At 35.6% G+C, this 15,976-nt stretch overlaps 1 protein-coding gene across 10 annotated transcripts in view; it reads left to right on the plus strand.

The window, feature by feature from the left end:
- The window catches only part of CAMK2D (calcium/calmodulin dependent protein kinase II delta), a 306,210-nt gene that overhangs the window by 225,721 nt on the left and 64,513 nt on the right, over positions 1–15,976 (plus strand). For all 10 annotated transcript variants that reach the window (XM_081303165.1, XM_081303167.1, XM_081303164.1 and 7 more), the window contains exons 7-8: positions 2,957–3,059; positions 14,949–15,032. In XM_081303165.1, the coding sequence (XP_081159291.1) occupies positions 2,957–3,059; positions 14,949–15,032 (187 nt within the window). The remainder of the gene's footprint in view (positions 1–2,956; positions 3,060–14,948; positions 15,033–15,976) is intronic.

Below are 15,976 nucleotides of genomic sequence, written 5' to 3' on the forward strand. Positions count from 1 at the left end.
CTCTTACCCACTTGGTGAAATATAACCATCAATTATTTTCCTTTTTGTAGGCATTCAGAATTTGAACTAACCTACTTGGCAATGAACTTTTTGTCATACAATATATTTTCAAGGAGGGTACATAAGTGGTAGTGATTCAAAAAAGTCAGAGTAAATGTACCTGTCCTACTTCAAATGTTCTTTAGAAATTCCACACCCTCACAGAACACAGTAACAGGATTATTCAAACACATTATATACAAAGAGTTATTTAGAAACCAAATTTGTATAATTTCCTTTTATTCTTTTACTTTTTTGGTGGTACTGGGGATTGAACCTAGTGGTGCTTTAACCACTGAACTACCTACCCCTTTTTCATTTTATTTTTAATTTTGAGATGGGGAGTTTCTCTAAGTTGCTGAGTCAGGCCTGAAGTTGTGTGATGTTTTCAGCATTTCACTGAAACTGGCTATTTAAAGCAATCTTCTGATTAAAATATTCAAAAGCAAATAATCCTTTAATTAATTCAATAATCCTTGTAATTTTTTCAGCTTACAATCCACAATTCTGTATTTTAGGTTTGCCTAGAAGATATACATAAATGTGAAGCTAATCAGTGCTACCGATTTTTAAATACATATACAATCCCCTTGAAATAGCCCTGCCTTTTCCTATCCATAACTGCAGCTGAACAGTCTTCATGGGTATAGGGTGAAATACCGATCCAGATGGATTTATTATTTTCCTGGATGACCCCACAGTCAAGTATTCTAGGTATCTCTAATTATGGATATTTTTCCCAGTCATTCAGTGGTCCTTCATGATAAAACTCAAGGAGTTCCATTTCTTCTGAATTGGCAGAGAGTTGGTATTTGAAGGCTCAGTGCACACAGCACTGTCCAGAAGTTTTCTGATTTAGTGATAAGAGTAAAAACATATTAAATTTCTTAAAAAGTTTATTTACTAATGTTATTGGCATTTGCTCAACAAGCTTCAAAACCATTTGACTTAAAAGTTCTACAATGGCTGTAATTTCTTAAGTGATTGGAACTCTTCCCTTGAATGAGTCTGTGCTTGACAAATTAGGGTCAGATATGTGTTAGCAACCATCTCTGACAGCTCAATGCTTTTGAATGTGAAGGTCAAAAATGAGATAGACTCAATCATTGCTTACCATTGATGGGGTTTGTCTAGGTTACTTATTCCATAAATTAAAAGTTGGACATTGTATCTTAATTAAACTAGAAAATGTATGAATGTAGTGGACCAGAAATTTTAGTTGTGAAAGCAAAATGTCAGATGTGACTATTTTAACAAGAATACATACTTCAGTATACTGATAAATAACCAGAGTTCCAAATCATTTCAAATGTTAGGTTGAAGACATCCTTATCCTAAAATCTAAACTAAATTATTTACATAGTGTTAAGGTAGTTCAAAATCCTATCAGCCCTAAAAAGTTACAGAGGTTTCCTCATATTTACAAATTATCATGATAGTGATGAATCTGATGGCAGTGAGCAGCAATAGCCTTAATTCTGGTAATTCAATTAAAACTTATTTTCCCACACTCCAATTTCTTATAGATTTAACCTAATTTCTTCCAAGTTCTGGTTATGGGTTTTTTTGCTATTTTGCATGGCTGGCTTAATTAATAAATTAAACAATTATTTGGGCTGTGTTTACACAAGGCCAAAACAACTAACAGAACTGACTAATTCAGTAAGAAGAAAGTAGCCAATTTGGTGAAAAAAAATCTGGAATTGCTTATTTGTCAACATATAAACAAAATCAGCTTGATGGACTAAATTTTTAGATTTTCAAACAATAGTTTTGGCACTTGTAGTGTCCATTGTTTCCCAATATTTTTCAGTCTGAGACACAGATTCCAAATCTGCTGGTTCTTATTGCCAAGTAGGAAGACTTTGATTCATTTTCCCATATGTATACCAGTACCATATGTTCACCCAGATAACTGGACTGCATAGACTTTGCTATATATATTAACCAGCCTCCTTTTCCTAGCCATCTAACCCCTTCATTTCTTAAAATTTACAAAGGGGTTCCAGGGAAATGGAAGATGTTGTCATGGTGCTTATTTTGAAAGTACCAATATGTCTGGATGCGCTGATTGGGAAACAATGGTGTAGACACAGCCTCCTTCCAAGACTTGAGTTATTAGTCCTGGAGTAATGATAAATTACCCAGAAAATAAAATGGATCTTTCCCACCATATTTTGAGATGGGAGCATACATATATAAGCAATGTTTTGAGTCACACTTTGAGAAAATGTAAATTCTGTTTTAAAAAACTGGCTTATAAAGAAGAAAAAGCTAACTATAACATTTGGCAAATATCAGTATATTCTTTCTGCCTTTAAGAATAAACAGATTCTTAAAGACAGCATTTTTTTTAATATGTAATTCAGAGTTAAGCTCCAAAATTTGTACAGAAATTGTTTGGAAACATTGAGGAATCAAAATCACTACATTTGGGTCCAAACTCTTAAAGTCAACTAGGATTTAATTTGCACAGTTTCATTTGCCAAATGTCTGTAGATTGGTCCAATTCTTGTTATCATTTTGCCAAGTTTCCTTCTGCTGAAAATGTCTGTGCTCTGTTAGGCTTCTAAGTCAATGTCTGTGGCCAAGTCTGCAACTGGTCCTTGGAAACATGTGAGCAGGTCAAGACAGGTGTTCTCATTTATTTGATCTCTCCCCTCTGTACAGTACTCTACAAAACATTTATGCATCTGTCTAAAGCCTGCACACATGATTATTTTTAATCATTTTCTAACCATGTTTTCCCTGGGATTTAGGAATGACAGTCTCCAGGAGAGATGACAATGCATGACTTTTTTTTTTTTCTCCCCTAATCTAGTAAAAATGTTGTTAGTTTTGTATAGTCACTTAAAATAGGTTCTCACTTCAGTCTCTTTCTCTCTCTCTCTCTCTTTTTTTTTCCTTCTAAATAAAGCCTGAGAATTTGCTTTTAGCTAGCAAATCCAAGGGAGCAGCTGTGAAACTGGCAGACTTTGGCTTAGCCATTGAAGTTCAAGGAGACCAGCAGGCATGGTTTGGTAAGTAGGGCCTCTCTCCTTCATGCTACCTACAATCTTTTGGATACGAATTCCTGGCTCCTACTCCCATTTCCTAGCCAAAATAAAGTGGAAATGTTCATCTTGACTACTCTTAAGATATTGGACCCCAAGATATTAAACCTAACATTAAAAGGTATGTAACCTAGAAATAGTTAAGGAAAAATACTGAAGGGAGAACAGTAACACTATACCTTTTTCTTCAAAGGACGGAGAGAAAATACAATCCTGTGCTAAGAATTAATAGGAGTGTTATAATTTAAAAGAATACTTTTTCTGAAAGAAAGATGATCATTCACATTCATCCTCACATGATGCTAAAGACTGCTATGTAAATAGTAGGTAGTCATAAAAGACGAACTATCTCATGTATTTTATTAGGGAATTAACTTTAAAATATTACATCCTATAATTATATGTGTATTTACTAAGTATTTCATCTCAATTGTCTTCTATTTTGTTAATATGCCAATTTTCTCATGATAAATCTGATAATTTAAAAATTTCTAAATGGTGAAAATTCTGTTTCTATGTAGAGGTAGAAAGCTCTGAAACCTTTCCTCAGACATCTTAAGAATCATAACCAGCACTCCTCTAAGAGAAAACATAACAGATTATTTAATCAAAGTTTTACATGATATGAAATAAAGACCTAAAGACTTGGAGAAAACATTCTATTTTTATGCTAGGTTTCATTTTAAAAAAATACAGATATGTAGAAATTACATATCCAAAGAAGACATGACCTGGTGGTAATATGTTCAGAGGGGAACCCACCATGGCCTGTCTTTCTGAATTCTTCTTGGCTTCTCTGTGCCTTCCTGGGTACAGGGCAGGGCAGGACCTGCTGGAATGAGGGTTTTGTGATCAGCTACCAGACAACATAGGTCAGAGGATTTCCTTGTGGCCAACTCTCACATCGAAGGTTAGAGGAAGCTTGGAGTATTATTTCTAGTTTTTATGGCTGGCTGAAAAGGGGTTCACATATTTGTAACCTACCTTTGGCAAGAAGAAGTATAGTTTCCATGGCTAAACTTGGAGGAGAAAAACAGAAGGACAAAGGGCAGGAAGATCTTACTTTTGAGCCCCTTTCCTTCATTTCAAAGTGCTCAGCATGCCAGGGATACTATATCCTAAGTTCCAGCATTTACAATTAGGGAAGAAATCAACTCTAAATAAATTTAAATTATAGTATTTCTAGCCAAGCTTATGGATTATCCCAATATTCAGCTGGAATAAATTCTTTATCCATTGATTTTCTTATGCCTCTCTCTACCATTTCCCAGTATTACCTGATAGTTCATGTAGAATTTTAAAATATAACCTTTCCCTAAGCCTCAGTTTTAATGTGTTGAAGTTAGACAATCTTTTAATGCCTTTACTTCAGATTTTTTTTCCTCTGAATAACAATAACAACAAACAGAAAGAGGGCCCCCCAAATACTTACTTCTTTAATGTGCGAATGCTTCTCTGTATCCCTATCATGCAGCATCTCCTAAGGTATACATAGCTCCCAGGATCCCCTGTATCTTTCTAATCTGCCCCAGCTAGTTAATGGAAGTAGGTGACCTGGCAGCCTTCCCACATCTCCTTTTCCAGGAACCTAATTAAAGACCTTATTTTCTGCTGCTTGTCCTTTGTCAGGAGTTCTGACTGTTATCCTGATGGAAATCTCTCCCAAGCTTAATGCCACCTTTTACAAGTGTCTCCATACCACAATTCCGCTCCCAGTGGATTTAAAACCTTCAGACTTGTCATTTGGTCTGTCACGTTTTGACATTGGAATAAGCTTGTCCTTGTTAACTGCAAACTGAAAGAAGGCAAGACCTAGATTTAATTCTGGAAATTGGAAATGCAGATATATAGCTATATTCTGGGGAAAAGTATGGTCGACATAGATAAGGAATATACAGTAATAAGAGTTAGGGGTTCAACAGGAAGTAGTGAGCTATCACAGAGATGGGCAAGGCAAAATTACTAGAGGTACTTAAATAAAAGGCCCTGACCCTCAAGGAGATGAGGCTTTTATGCCAATAATAATTTACCACACAGGGAAAAAGTAACTCACCACAAGCATCCAAGAGAACATCCTGGGAACACGGGTGAGGAAGTATGAAATTCCACCTCTGGGGAAAGCACTAATAATTGGGCTAACAACTATGATTCTGTCCAAGATAAATGGGAAATTTGTCCCTTGGAGCATGGGAGATAAAGGCATTACAGATGGGGGACCAGCCTATGCAAATGCTTGGAGGACATGAAACTATTTTTCTGTTACATTGATAAAAAGAAGTTTGATTCAGCTAGGATGAGGGGTAGTTTATAATAAGGTGAGTGATTTGTTTTTTTTGGGGGGGAGGTCCCTTTCAAAGGTTTGATTTTTTAAAAAAACTTAGAGGCTTCAGGGATCTGGTGAGAAATTTTTAATAAAGAAGAATGTAATTGAATTTAAGTTATATAATAGTGATTTAGGTAGCAGTGTGGAGGATGGTTAAGGATAGTTAATATGAAAGCAAAGACTTTATTAGGCTAAAGCAGTCATTCAAATTATGCATGCTGCAGTTTGAACTAGGGTGGATATAGGACCAGGCAAATTCCCTGGAACAGACAGGGACTCTGAACTTTAGGAGAATCTGTTTAGAAGAAATGAAAGTCCCAGATATGGGGTTCAAAGACAGGATTCTAATCCTGTCTAGAGCAAAAGAGGAGCCCACTTCATGAGAGACTTGTATGAGGCAGGATACCAAAATAGGAACTTAGGTCCAGGGATATAATCACTGGGACTGGGTGCAGGGTGATGATGACTGGATACCAGGAATAACACAGAGGCCTTTGTTATCATCAGCGCTGAGGCACAACATGAACCCCAGCAATGCTGGCTTGATGACAAGAGTGTAGGAATTGTGTTCTCTAAATCTCTGTGTTTTGTGTCCTCTGTTAGATCACATGTAGTTTAAGAGGACTTGGGGAGGTGGGGGATCTACTTTTTGAATCAGAATACCTGAACTTACATCCCAGCTCTGGTTCTTGATAGCTGAATGACATTGTTTAAGTCACTTAATTATCTTGGGCCGCTATCCTGTTTCTAAATGGCTATCATGAACACTCCTTCATGGTGCTGTTAGGAAACCAGTAAAGTAGTCCAGGGGAATGTAGATAGGCAATAAATTATGTTCAGTACGTTTTCAAAATAATCTTGATATGGAACATTGTCATAGTGCTTTTGCCTATTCAGTGGCAGTTGTTTAGTGAAACAGTGAACAAAAAACTGTGTATCAGTTAAGCAAATGCAATAGCATTCAAATAAAAGTACATGGATTTTCAAATTGTGACAGCTCATTTCTTTCTTTTTTTTAATTGATTATTTAAAACATTACATAGCTCATGATATATCATCTTTCATACATTTGACTCAAATTGGGTTTTGAACTCCCATTTTCACCGCAAATACAGATTGCAGAATCACATCTGTTACATATTCACATTTTTACATAATGGCATATTAGTGACTGTTGTATTCTGCTACCTTTCCTATCCCCTACTATCCCCCCTCCCCTCCCCTCCCCTCCCATCTTCCCTCTCTACCTCCTCTGCTGTTGTTCAATTCTCTCCCTTTTTTTCCCTCCCCCTTGCCCCTCATAACCTCTTATAATTTTATGTATCATTGAAGGTCTCCTACCATTTCCATATGCTTTCCCTTCTCTCTCCCTTTCTCTCCCCCCATTCGTCTTTGTTTACTGTAGTCTTTTCCTCATGCTCTTCCTTCCTGTTCTGTTCTTAGTTGCTCTCTTTATATCAAAGCAGACATTTGGCATTTGTTTTTTAGGGCTTGGCTAGCTTCACTTAGCATAATCTGCTCTAATGCCATCCATTTCCCTGCAAATTCTATGATTTTGTCATTTCTTAGTGCTGCATAATACCCCATTGTGTATAGATGCCACATTTTTTTATCCATTCATCTATTGAGGGGCATCTAGGTTGGTTCCACAGTCTAGCTATTGTGAATTGTGCTGCTATAATCATTGATGCAGCCGTATCCCTACAGTGCGCTCTTTTAAGGTCCTCAGGGAATAGTCCGAGAAGGGCGATAGTTGGGTAAAATGGTGGATCCATTCCCAGCTTTCCCAGGAATCTCCATACTGCTTTCCAAATTGGCCTCACCATTTTGCAGTCCCACCAGCAGTGTACAAGTGTACCCTTTTCCCCACATCCTCGCCAGCACTTGTTGTTTGACTTCGTAATGGCTGCCAATCTTACTGGAGTGAGATAGTATCTTAGGGTGGTTTTGATTTGCATTTCTCTGAGATGGTGAGCATTTTTTCATGTACTTGTTGATTGATTGTATGTCCTCCTCTGAGAAGTGTCTGTTCAGGTCCTTGGCCCATTTGTTGATTGGGTTATTTGTTATCTTATTGTTTAATTTTTTGAGTTATTTGTACATTCTGGATATTAGGGCTCTATCTGAGGTGTGGGGGGTAAAAATTTGTTCCCAGGATGTAGGCTCTCTATTTACCTCTTTTATTGTTTCTCTTGCTGAGAAAAAACTTTTTAATTTAAGTAGGTCCCATTTGTTTATTCTTGTTATTAACTCTTGGGCTATGGGTGTCCTATTAAGGAATTTGGAGCCCGACCCCCAATATGTAGATCGTAGCCAACTTTTTCTTCTATCAGACGCAGTGTCTCTGATTTGATATCTAGCTCCTTGATCCATTTTGAGTTAATTTTTGTGGATGGCGAGAGAAAGGGATTCAATTTCATTTTGTTGCATATGGATTTCCAATTTTCCCAGCACCATTTGTTGAAGATGCTATCCTTCCTCCATTGCATGTTTTTAGCCCCTTTATCAAATATAAGATAGTTGTAACTTTGTGGATTAGTCTCTGTGTCCTCTATTCTGTACCATTGGTCCACCTGCCTGTTTTGGTACCAGTACCATGCTGTTTTTGTTACTATTGCTTTGTAGTACAGTTTGACCTCTGGTATCACTATACCTCCAGATTCACACTTCCTGCTTAGAATTGCTTTTGCTATTCTGGGTCTTTTGTTTTTCCATATGAATTTCATGATTGCTTTGTCTATTTCTACAAGAAATGCCGTTGGGATTTTGATTGGCATTGCATTAAACCTATAGAGAACTTTGGGTAATATCGCCATTTTGATGATGTTAGTTCTGCCTATCCATGAACAGGGTACATTTTTCCATCTTCTAAGATCTTCTTCTATCTCTCTCTTTAGGGTTCTGTAGTTTTCATTGTATAAATCTTTCACCTCTTTTGTTAGGTTGATTCCCAAGTATCTTATTTTCTTTGAGGATATTGTGAATGGAGTGGTTTTCCTTATTTCCATTTCAGAGGTTTTGTTGCTGATATACAGGAATGCCTTTGATTTATGCGTGTTGATTTTATAACCTGCCACTTTGCTGAATTCATTTATTAACTCTAGCAGCTTCTTTGTAGACTCTTTTGGGTCTGTTAAGTACATTATCATGTCATCCGCAAATAGCGATAATTTAATTTCTTCTTTTCCTATTTTTATGCCTTTAATTTCTTTTGTCTGTCTAATTGCTCTGGCTAGTACTTCGAGAACTAAATTGAATAGAAGTGGTGATAGAGGGCATCCCTGTCTTGTTCCAGATTTTAGAGTGAATGCCTTCAGTTTTTCTCCGTTTAGGATGATGCTAGCCTGAGGTTTAGCATATATAGCTTTTACAATGTTGAGGTAAGTTCCTGTTATCCCTAGTTTTTCTAGTGTTTTGAACATAAAGGGATGCTGTACTTTGTCAAATGCTTTTTCTGCATCTATCGAGATGATCATATGGTTCTTGTCTTTAAGTCTATTGATGTGGTGAATAGCATTTATTGATTTCCGTATATTGAACCAGCCTTGCATCCCAGGAATGAATCCTACTTGATCATGGTGCACAAGTTTTCTGATATGTTTTTGTATTCGATTCGCCAGAATTTTATTGAGAATTTTTGCATCCAAGTTCATTAGAGATATTGGTCTGTAGTTTTTTTTCTTTGAAGTATCTTTGTCTGGTTTTGGGATCAAAGTGATGTTGGCCTCATAGAATGAATTTGGAAGAGCTCCTTCTTTTTCTATTTCTTGAAATAGCTTGAAAAGTATTGGTATTAATTCTTCTTTGAAGGTTTTGTAGAACTCCGCTGTATACCCATCCGGTCCAGGGCTTTTCTTGGTTGGTTGTCTTTTGATGGCTTCTTCTATTTCTTCCTTTGTTATTGGTCTGTTTAAATTGTGTGTGTCTTCCTGTCTCAATCTGGGCAAATCATATGCCTCAAGAAATTTATCGATATCTTCACTATCTTCTATTTTATTGGAATATAGGGTTTCAAAATACTTTCTAATTATCTTCTGTATTTCTGTAGTGTCTGTTGTGATATTGCCTTTTTCATCCCGTATGTTAGTAATTTCAGTTCTCTCTCTTCTTCTTTTTGTTAGCATGGCTAAGGGCTTGTCTATCTTATTTATTTTTTCAAAGAACCAACTTGTAGTTTTATCAGTTTTTTCAGTGGTTTCTTTTGTTTCAATTTTGTTGATTTCTGCTCTAATTTTAATTATTTCTTGTCTTCTACTACATTTGCTGTTGTTTTGCTCTTCCTTTTCTAGGTTTTTGAGGTGTTGTGTGAGTTCATTTATTTGTTGGTTTTTTCTTTTTTTTTTGAGGTAAGAACTCCAAGAAATGAATTTCCCTCTTAAAACTGCTTTCATTGTGTCCCATAGATTCCGGTATGTTGTGTCTGTATTATCATTTGACTCTAAGAATTTTTTCATCTCCTCCTTTATGTCTTCTATAACCCATTGATCATTCAATAACATATTGTTCATTTTCCATGTGATGTAGGATTTTTCCTTCCTTCTTTTATCATTGATTTCCAATTTCATTCCATTATGATCAGATATGGTGCATGGTATTATCTCCACGCCTTTATATTTACTAAGAGTTGCCTTATGGCATAATATATGGTCTATCTTTGAGTAGGATCCATGTGCTGCTGAGAAGAATGTGTATCCACTTGATGATGATTGATATATTCTATATATGTCAGTTAAGTCTAGGTTATTGATTGTGCTGTTGAGTTCTATAGTTTCTTTATTCAGTTTTTGTCTAGAGGATCTGTCTAATGGCGAGAGCGGTGTGTTGAAGTCACCCATAATTATTGTGTTGTGGTCTATTTGACTCTTGAACTTGAGGAGAGTTTGTTTTATGAACGTTGCAGCTCCATTGTTTGGTGCATACAAATTGATGATTATTATGTCTTGTTGGTGGATGGTTCCTTTTAACAGTATATAGTGTCCTTCTTTATCCTTCTTGATTAACTTAGGTTTGAAGTTGATTTTATTCGATATGAGTATGGCCACTCCTGCTTGCTTCCGAGGGCCATGTGAGTGGTATGATTTTTCCCAACCTTTTACCTTCAGCCTGTGTATGTCTTTTCCTATCATATGAGTCTCCTGAAGGCAGCATATTGTTGGATTTGTTTTTTTGATCCAGGTTACTAGCCTATGTCTCTTGATTGGTGAGTTTAGGCCATTAACATTTAAGGTTACAATTGAGATATGATTTGTACTTCCAGTCATGCTTCTTTATTTATTTATTTTAGTTTGGCTAGTTTTACTTTTTGGTTATTTTCCTCCCCCTTTACTGAGATACCTCCTGCTGTTAGTTTTGGGCACTATTTTTCAATTCCTCTTCTTGTAGTGTTTTGCTCAAAATGCTTTGCAGAGCTGGTTTTCTTGCTGCGAATTCTTTTAGCTTTTGTTTATCGTGAAAGATTTTAATTTCATTGTCAAATTTGAAGCTCAGTTTTGCTGGATACAGTATTCTTGGTTGGAATCCATTATTTTTCAGCGTTTGAAATACATTGTTCCAGGATCTTCTCGCTTTCAAAGTCTGTGATGAGAAATCGGTCGTTAACCTAATTGGTTTACCCCTGAATGTAATCTGCCTCTTTTCTCTCATAGCTTTTAATATTCTCTCCTTGTTCTGTATGTTGGCTATCTTCATAATTATATGTCTTGGAGTTGGTCTATTATGGTTTTGAATGTTTGGGGTCCTGTAGGCTTCCAGGATTTGGCAATCCATTCCATCTTTCATCTCTGGGAAGTTTTCTAGAATTATTTCATTTAATATGCTGTCCATTCCTTTGGTTTGAATCTCTGTGCCTTCTTCTATCCCTATGACTCTCAAATTTGGTTTTTTTATGACATCCCATATCTCTTGAATAGATTGCTCGTGGGATTTAAGCATATTTTCTGTGTTGACTATATTCTTTTCAAGTTGATAAACCTTGTCTTCATTATCTGATGTTCTGACTTCTACTTGATCAAGTCTATTTGTAATATTCTCGTTTGAGTTTTTAATTTGGTTTATAGTTTCCTGCAATTCTAGGATTATTGTTTGATTTTTTTTAAGATCTCTATCTCCTGGTAGAGCTCGTTCTTTGCCATTTGAATTTGTTTGTTTAATTCATTTTCAAAATATACTTTTATTTCTTGGACTTGCTGTGACAGCTCATTTCTAAAAGCAAGCTGGTCACAGGGAAACAGCAATGGATCAACAGGAAAATTCCCACTTTTTCATCAGGATGTGCTTTCAATAGTTAAGATCTTATTAATGTACCTGTAAAGACTTTTTAAACAGATGCATCTTAACTTTCAAGGAGATTTCACATTTTAGAAGTGTAGAAACTTTGTTTCCAAGTTTAAGAAAATATGCATTTCTTTTCTTTATCTCCTTCCCTCCCACTCTTCCCAAGTTCAAGTAAATCCTCATAGTAACTAAAAAAAAGCACATGGTATATAGTAAAGTTCTTTTGAATATACTATAGATAGATATATAGGGAATGGAGATGTTTTAATAAGCATGACTTGTTTTCATAGCTATTCATTATCTGCCATCATGGTCTCAATTTTGATTAATTTTATCTTTTAAAATGTAATATTCATATTTAAAGGAGGAAAAAAACTTGTTATTTTAATTTTAAAAAATAGCAAGTCTCTTTGTTATGTGTTAGGTCAGTTCTTCAGGCTTTCATATAAGTTTATCTGAAAAAACTCTAACTAACCAAAAATGCTAGAACACCCTATGTCACTACCTTTAATAAGATGGCAGAAGTTTTATCAAAGAGAATTAGCTAATACAGCCTGTTTCTCCTATTGAACTAGAAATAATATTTGCAATATATTTCTAACATTTGGCCGCTGCTAGAAAGAAATGAAAAGCAAAAACCAGGATATTTTACTTCCATCTTGCTTCTTGCTGTTATATATCTTGTTTTAAATATTAAGGTTATTTTTTTTAAATGGCAATAGGTTACAATGGATACATTTTCAATAGTGAGTAATTCTGTTTTCTCTTTGATTTATATGTTTTGATATTCTTCTTGGTTTTTCTGAATAAAAAATATGCTATCCCTAGAGAATACAATCTCTGATTAATTTCCCTATTAATAGCATATATCATAATAATCCTAGATTCTTAAGGGTTTAATCTCTCATTAAAGACAGCTTTATCGAAGAATGAAATTATGGCATTTACTGGTAAATGGATAGAACTAGAGACTATCATGCAAAGTGAAATAAGTCAATCCCAAAAAACCAAAGGCCAAATGTTCTCTTTGATATATGGATACTAACACACAATGTAAGGAGGAGGAATAGAAGTTCATTGGATTAGACAAAGGGGAATGAAGGGAGGGAAGGGGACATGGGAATAGGAAAGATAGTGGAATATACTCACATGTAGTTACTACTTTATCTTCTCTAGGGAGAATATCATTAATGTTTCCTGCTCTTGGCCATATAAATTACGTAAAACATACATTGAAGTTTACTAATTTTAGATAGTATAGATTATATATTAAAGTGTAGCTGAAATTCAAAATGAGAAAGGATCACTGAGAACTGTAGGCATCTAAAGAGAGTTCTAAGATAGAAATAATTTAGATCCACTCTATGTTAGAGAAAAAAAAATTGGAATTCAAGAAATAGAAGTATCATCAAGAATGAGATTAAGAAGCTCATTCTCAAGAGACCTTAAAGGGATCAGTCAAGTCATGTGCTCAGAAAAAGTATAAATCATGTTGGATGAGTGAGGGGAGCCAGATGAAAAGGGATCTCAAAGTGTGCACTCAGGACATTGAATTCACACTGGACTTTGGCATGAATTTCTCATTGGATTCTCTTTGTGTCATGCATGTCTCAAGGAGGTGGGACAGGAATGGGGAGGGTAGGTATGGTATATCACAAGTGTTAGGAAGTCCTTTGCAATAATTGTGCCCATTCCTATCTTGTCGTGTGACTCCACATGACACCTTCAGGTAATTCTCAAAGCAGTGGAACCTTTGGTAATTCTCTTAGGTAGAAGAACCCTCAGTGGATTAGCAATGGTTTATACAAAGCTCTTGTCTGGGAGTCCCTTCTCATTATCCACCACATCTTCTCATCTTCCTCCAAACAAAGGAAGAGAAAAGTATTGGGAATTTTAAAATGGGGAAAGGGAGAAGTCCAAAAATCCTTTTCCTCATTTCCTAATCTTATTTTTCTCAGAGAAGTAATTGTGTTATATGTGTTCTTTTTTTTTATACCTCTTTGCTTTCTGAATTTGTCACATAAATAAGGGTACTTTGCAATCCAATAAATATACAGTGTACTTCAACAGTAATCTGTATTTGAAGGAATTCCTGATTGTATATCCTTTTAAAAAGATATTTTCAGTTTTATTAGTGTTTTTTGAGAAAACTTTTAAATGAAAATAATTATATTTAATGATTTTATGATAACTTTTATTTGAAAAACTATTATTTCCAGAAATAAGAAATATTTTACTCTAAAATTAGCTATAGATTTGTTGTTATGTTAGTTCACATTATTGAATTCTACAGTGATTCATATTTGCTATCTAATCTCTATTATCAGATCTTCTTAACTTTAAAGTCTAGTTGGTACACATTCAATAGTGATACATTTGAATGTTCCTGAGTCTTCTCTTCAGTTGCTAGTTACAAATACACCCTGATATTTTATTAGTATATATTGAGCTTTTGGATATATTTTAGATTTATTTCTTTTCCTGATATATTCTTTAGTTACTTTTAGTCCCATCTCTAGCCTCATTGCCCTACACCCACCCGACTTTTGTATCCTTAGTTTCTGTGTTTTATATCCTTCTATTTTGTAGGTGCCTTCTTCTCATAATACCATTAGTTAGATGTTATGATAACTATCATCATTTTCAGGCTCCTTATCCTATCTCCAGTTTTCTCCTTATTTTTTTACAGATTTATAACTCTCATATAAGTGATACAAGAACTACTAACCAAAAAGTGGCCTCAAGTATACAAGATTGTGCAACACAATGGATAGATTTCCACATCTGGATAAAAGATGTGTGTGTGTGTGTGTGTGTGTGTGTGTGTGTATTTTTTCCTCCAAATAAACTACAGGGCAGGATAGACTAGTGTTGATTACTTAGTATAAAGAAAAACTAGCCTGGTGCACTGGCACTCACCTGTAATCCCACAGCTCAGGAGGCTGAGACAGGAATTCAAAGCCAGCCTCAGCAACTTAGCAAAATTCTGTCTCTAAATAAAGTATAAAATGGGCCAGGGTTTGCTTCAGTGGTTAAGTGCCTCTGGATTCAATCCCTGGTACCACCATCCCCCCCTCCCCACCAAAAAAAAAAAAAAGAAAACTAAACTAAACTAGTCTACATTACTTCAGGACTCTGGAAGTTTTGCTTCAAATGACAAACATATCATCTGATAAAGCCTCTAAAAAGTTTTCTTAGTTTCCTATGTCATATTGATTTTGTCATGTTAATACCAAATAATAAACATCTATTTTCCCTAGGTTTTGCTGGCACACCTGGATATCTTTCTCCAGAAGTTTTACGTAAAGATCCTTATGGAAAACCAGTGGATATGTGGGCATGTGGTAAGGAATCATATTTTCAAAAAAATATTGCATTATCCTCATGTATTAATGTTTAGGGGCTATTATAACAAACTATGAGAAACTGGATAGCTTAAACAGCCTATATATATTTCTTGTAGTTCTAGAGGCCGGGAAGGGCAAGATTGAGATGCTGCAGATTCAGTGTCCGGGAGGACCTGCTTCGTGGTTTGTAAACAGCAATCTTTTGTAGGGGAAGATCTCATATGTTGAAAGGGATAGTGGAACTCTCCTGGGTTTCGTTCACAAGGCACTAATTCCATTCATGAGGTCTTCAGCCTACCAAAGGTACCACCTCCTAATACCATCACAGTATATGAATTTAGGGAGTCCCTAAATATTCATTCTCTTGTTTAAAGTCGTATCTTTTACTTGAAGTTGATACTCTCCAATCATCAGTTCAGAATTTCTTAGGAGAGATTCTCAAACCTTTGCCTACAACAATAAATCTGGAGATCTGATTAAAACTTCAGATTGCTATTTTTCTGAACCAGTATGTTTGGGATGGGAACATTGACATTTTGAACAAGTTCTCAGGTGATACAAATGCGTAGGTCCTGGGCACACCCGCCATAGGGGTCATGTGTTCATGCTCCCATCCTCCCAACAGGTCCAACCAGCTCTTCCAACAAATGTCATGTTTTCCCAAGAAGCCTGGCAAGGATAAAATAAATCTCAGAAAATAATGAAATTGGCCATCCTCTGGGGACTGAGCTCTGTTTTAGGCCTTTATCAGCCAAATCTAATCCAAGAAGTGTCCTGTACAGACTCAAAAAATATGTTACTGGCAGTATTTCCACTTAAGTTATATAATGGAATTTCTTCATTTCAGAATATATGAAAGACTGAAATAAAGGGGATATGACAGGACACTCTGAAATAGTTTTCTACTAAGGTTATCAACACAAATTAGTCCTCTATCTGGT

This window comes from Spermophilus citellus (assembly GCF_964194105.1).
Source record: "Spermophilus citellus genome assembly, chromosome: 8".
Taxonomy (NCBI): Eukaryota; Metazoa; Chordata; class Mammalia; order Rodentia; family Sciuridae; genus Spermophilus; species Spermophilus citellus.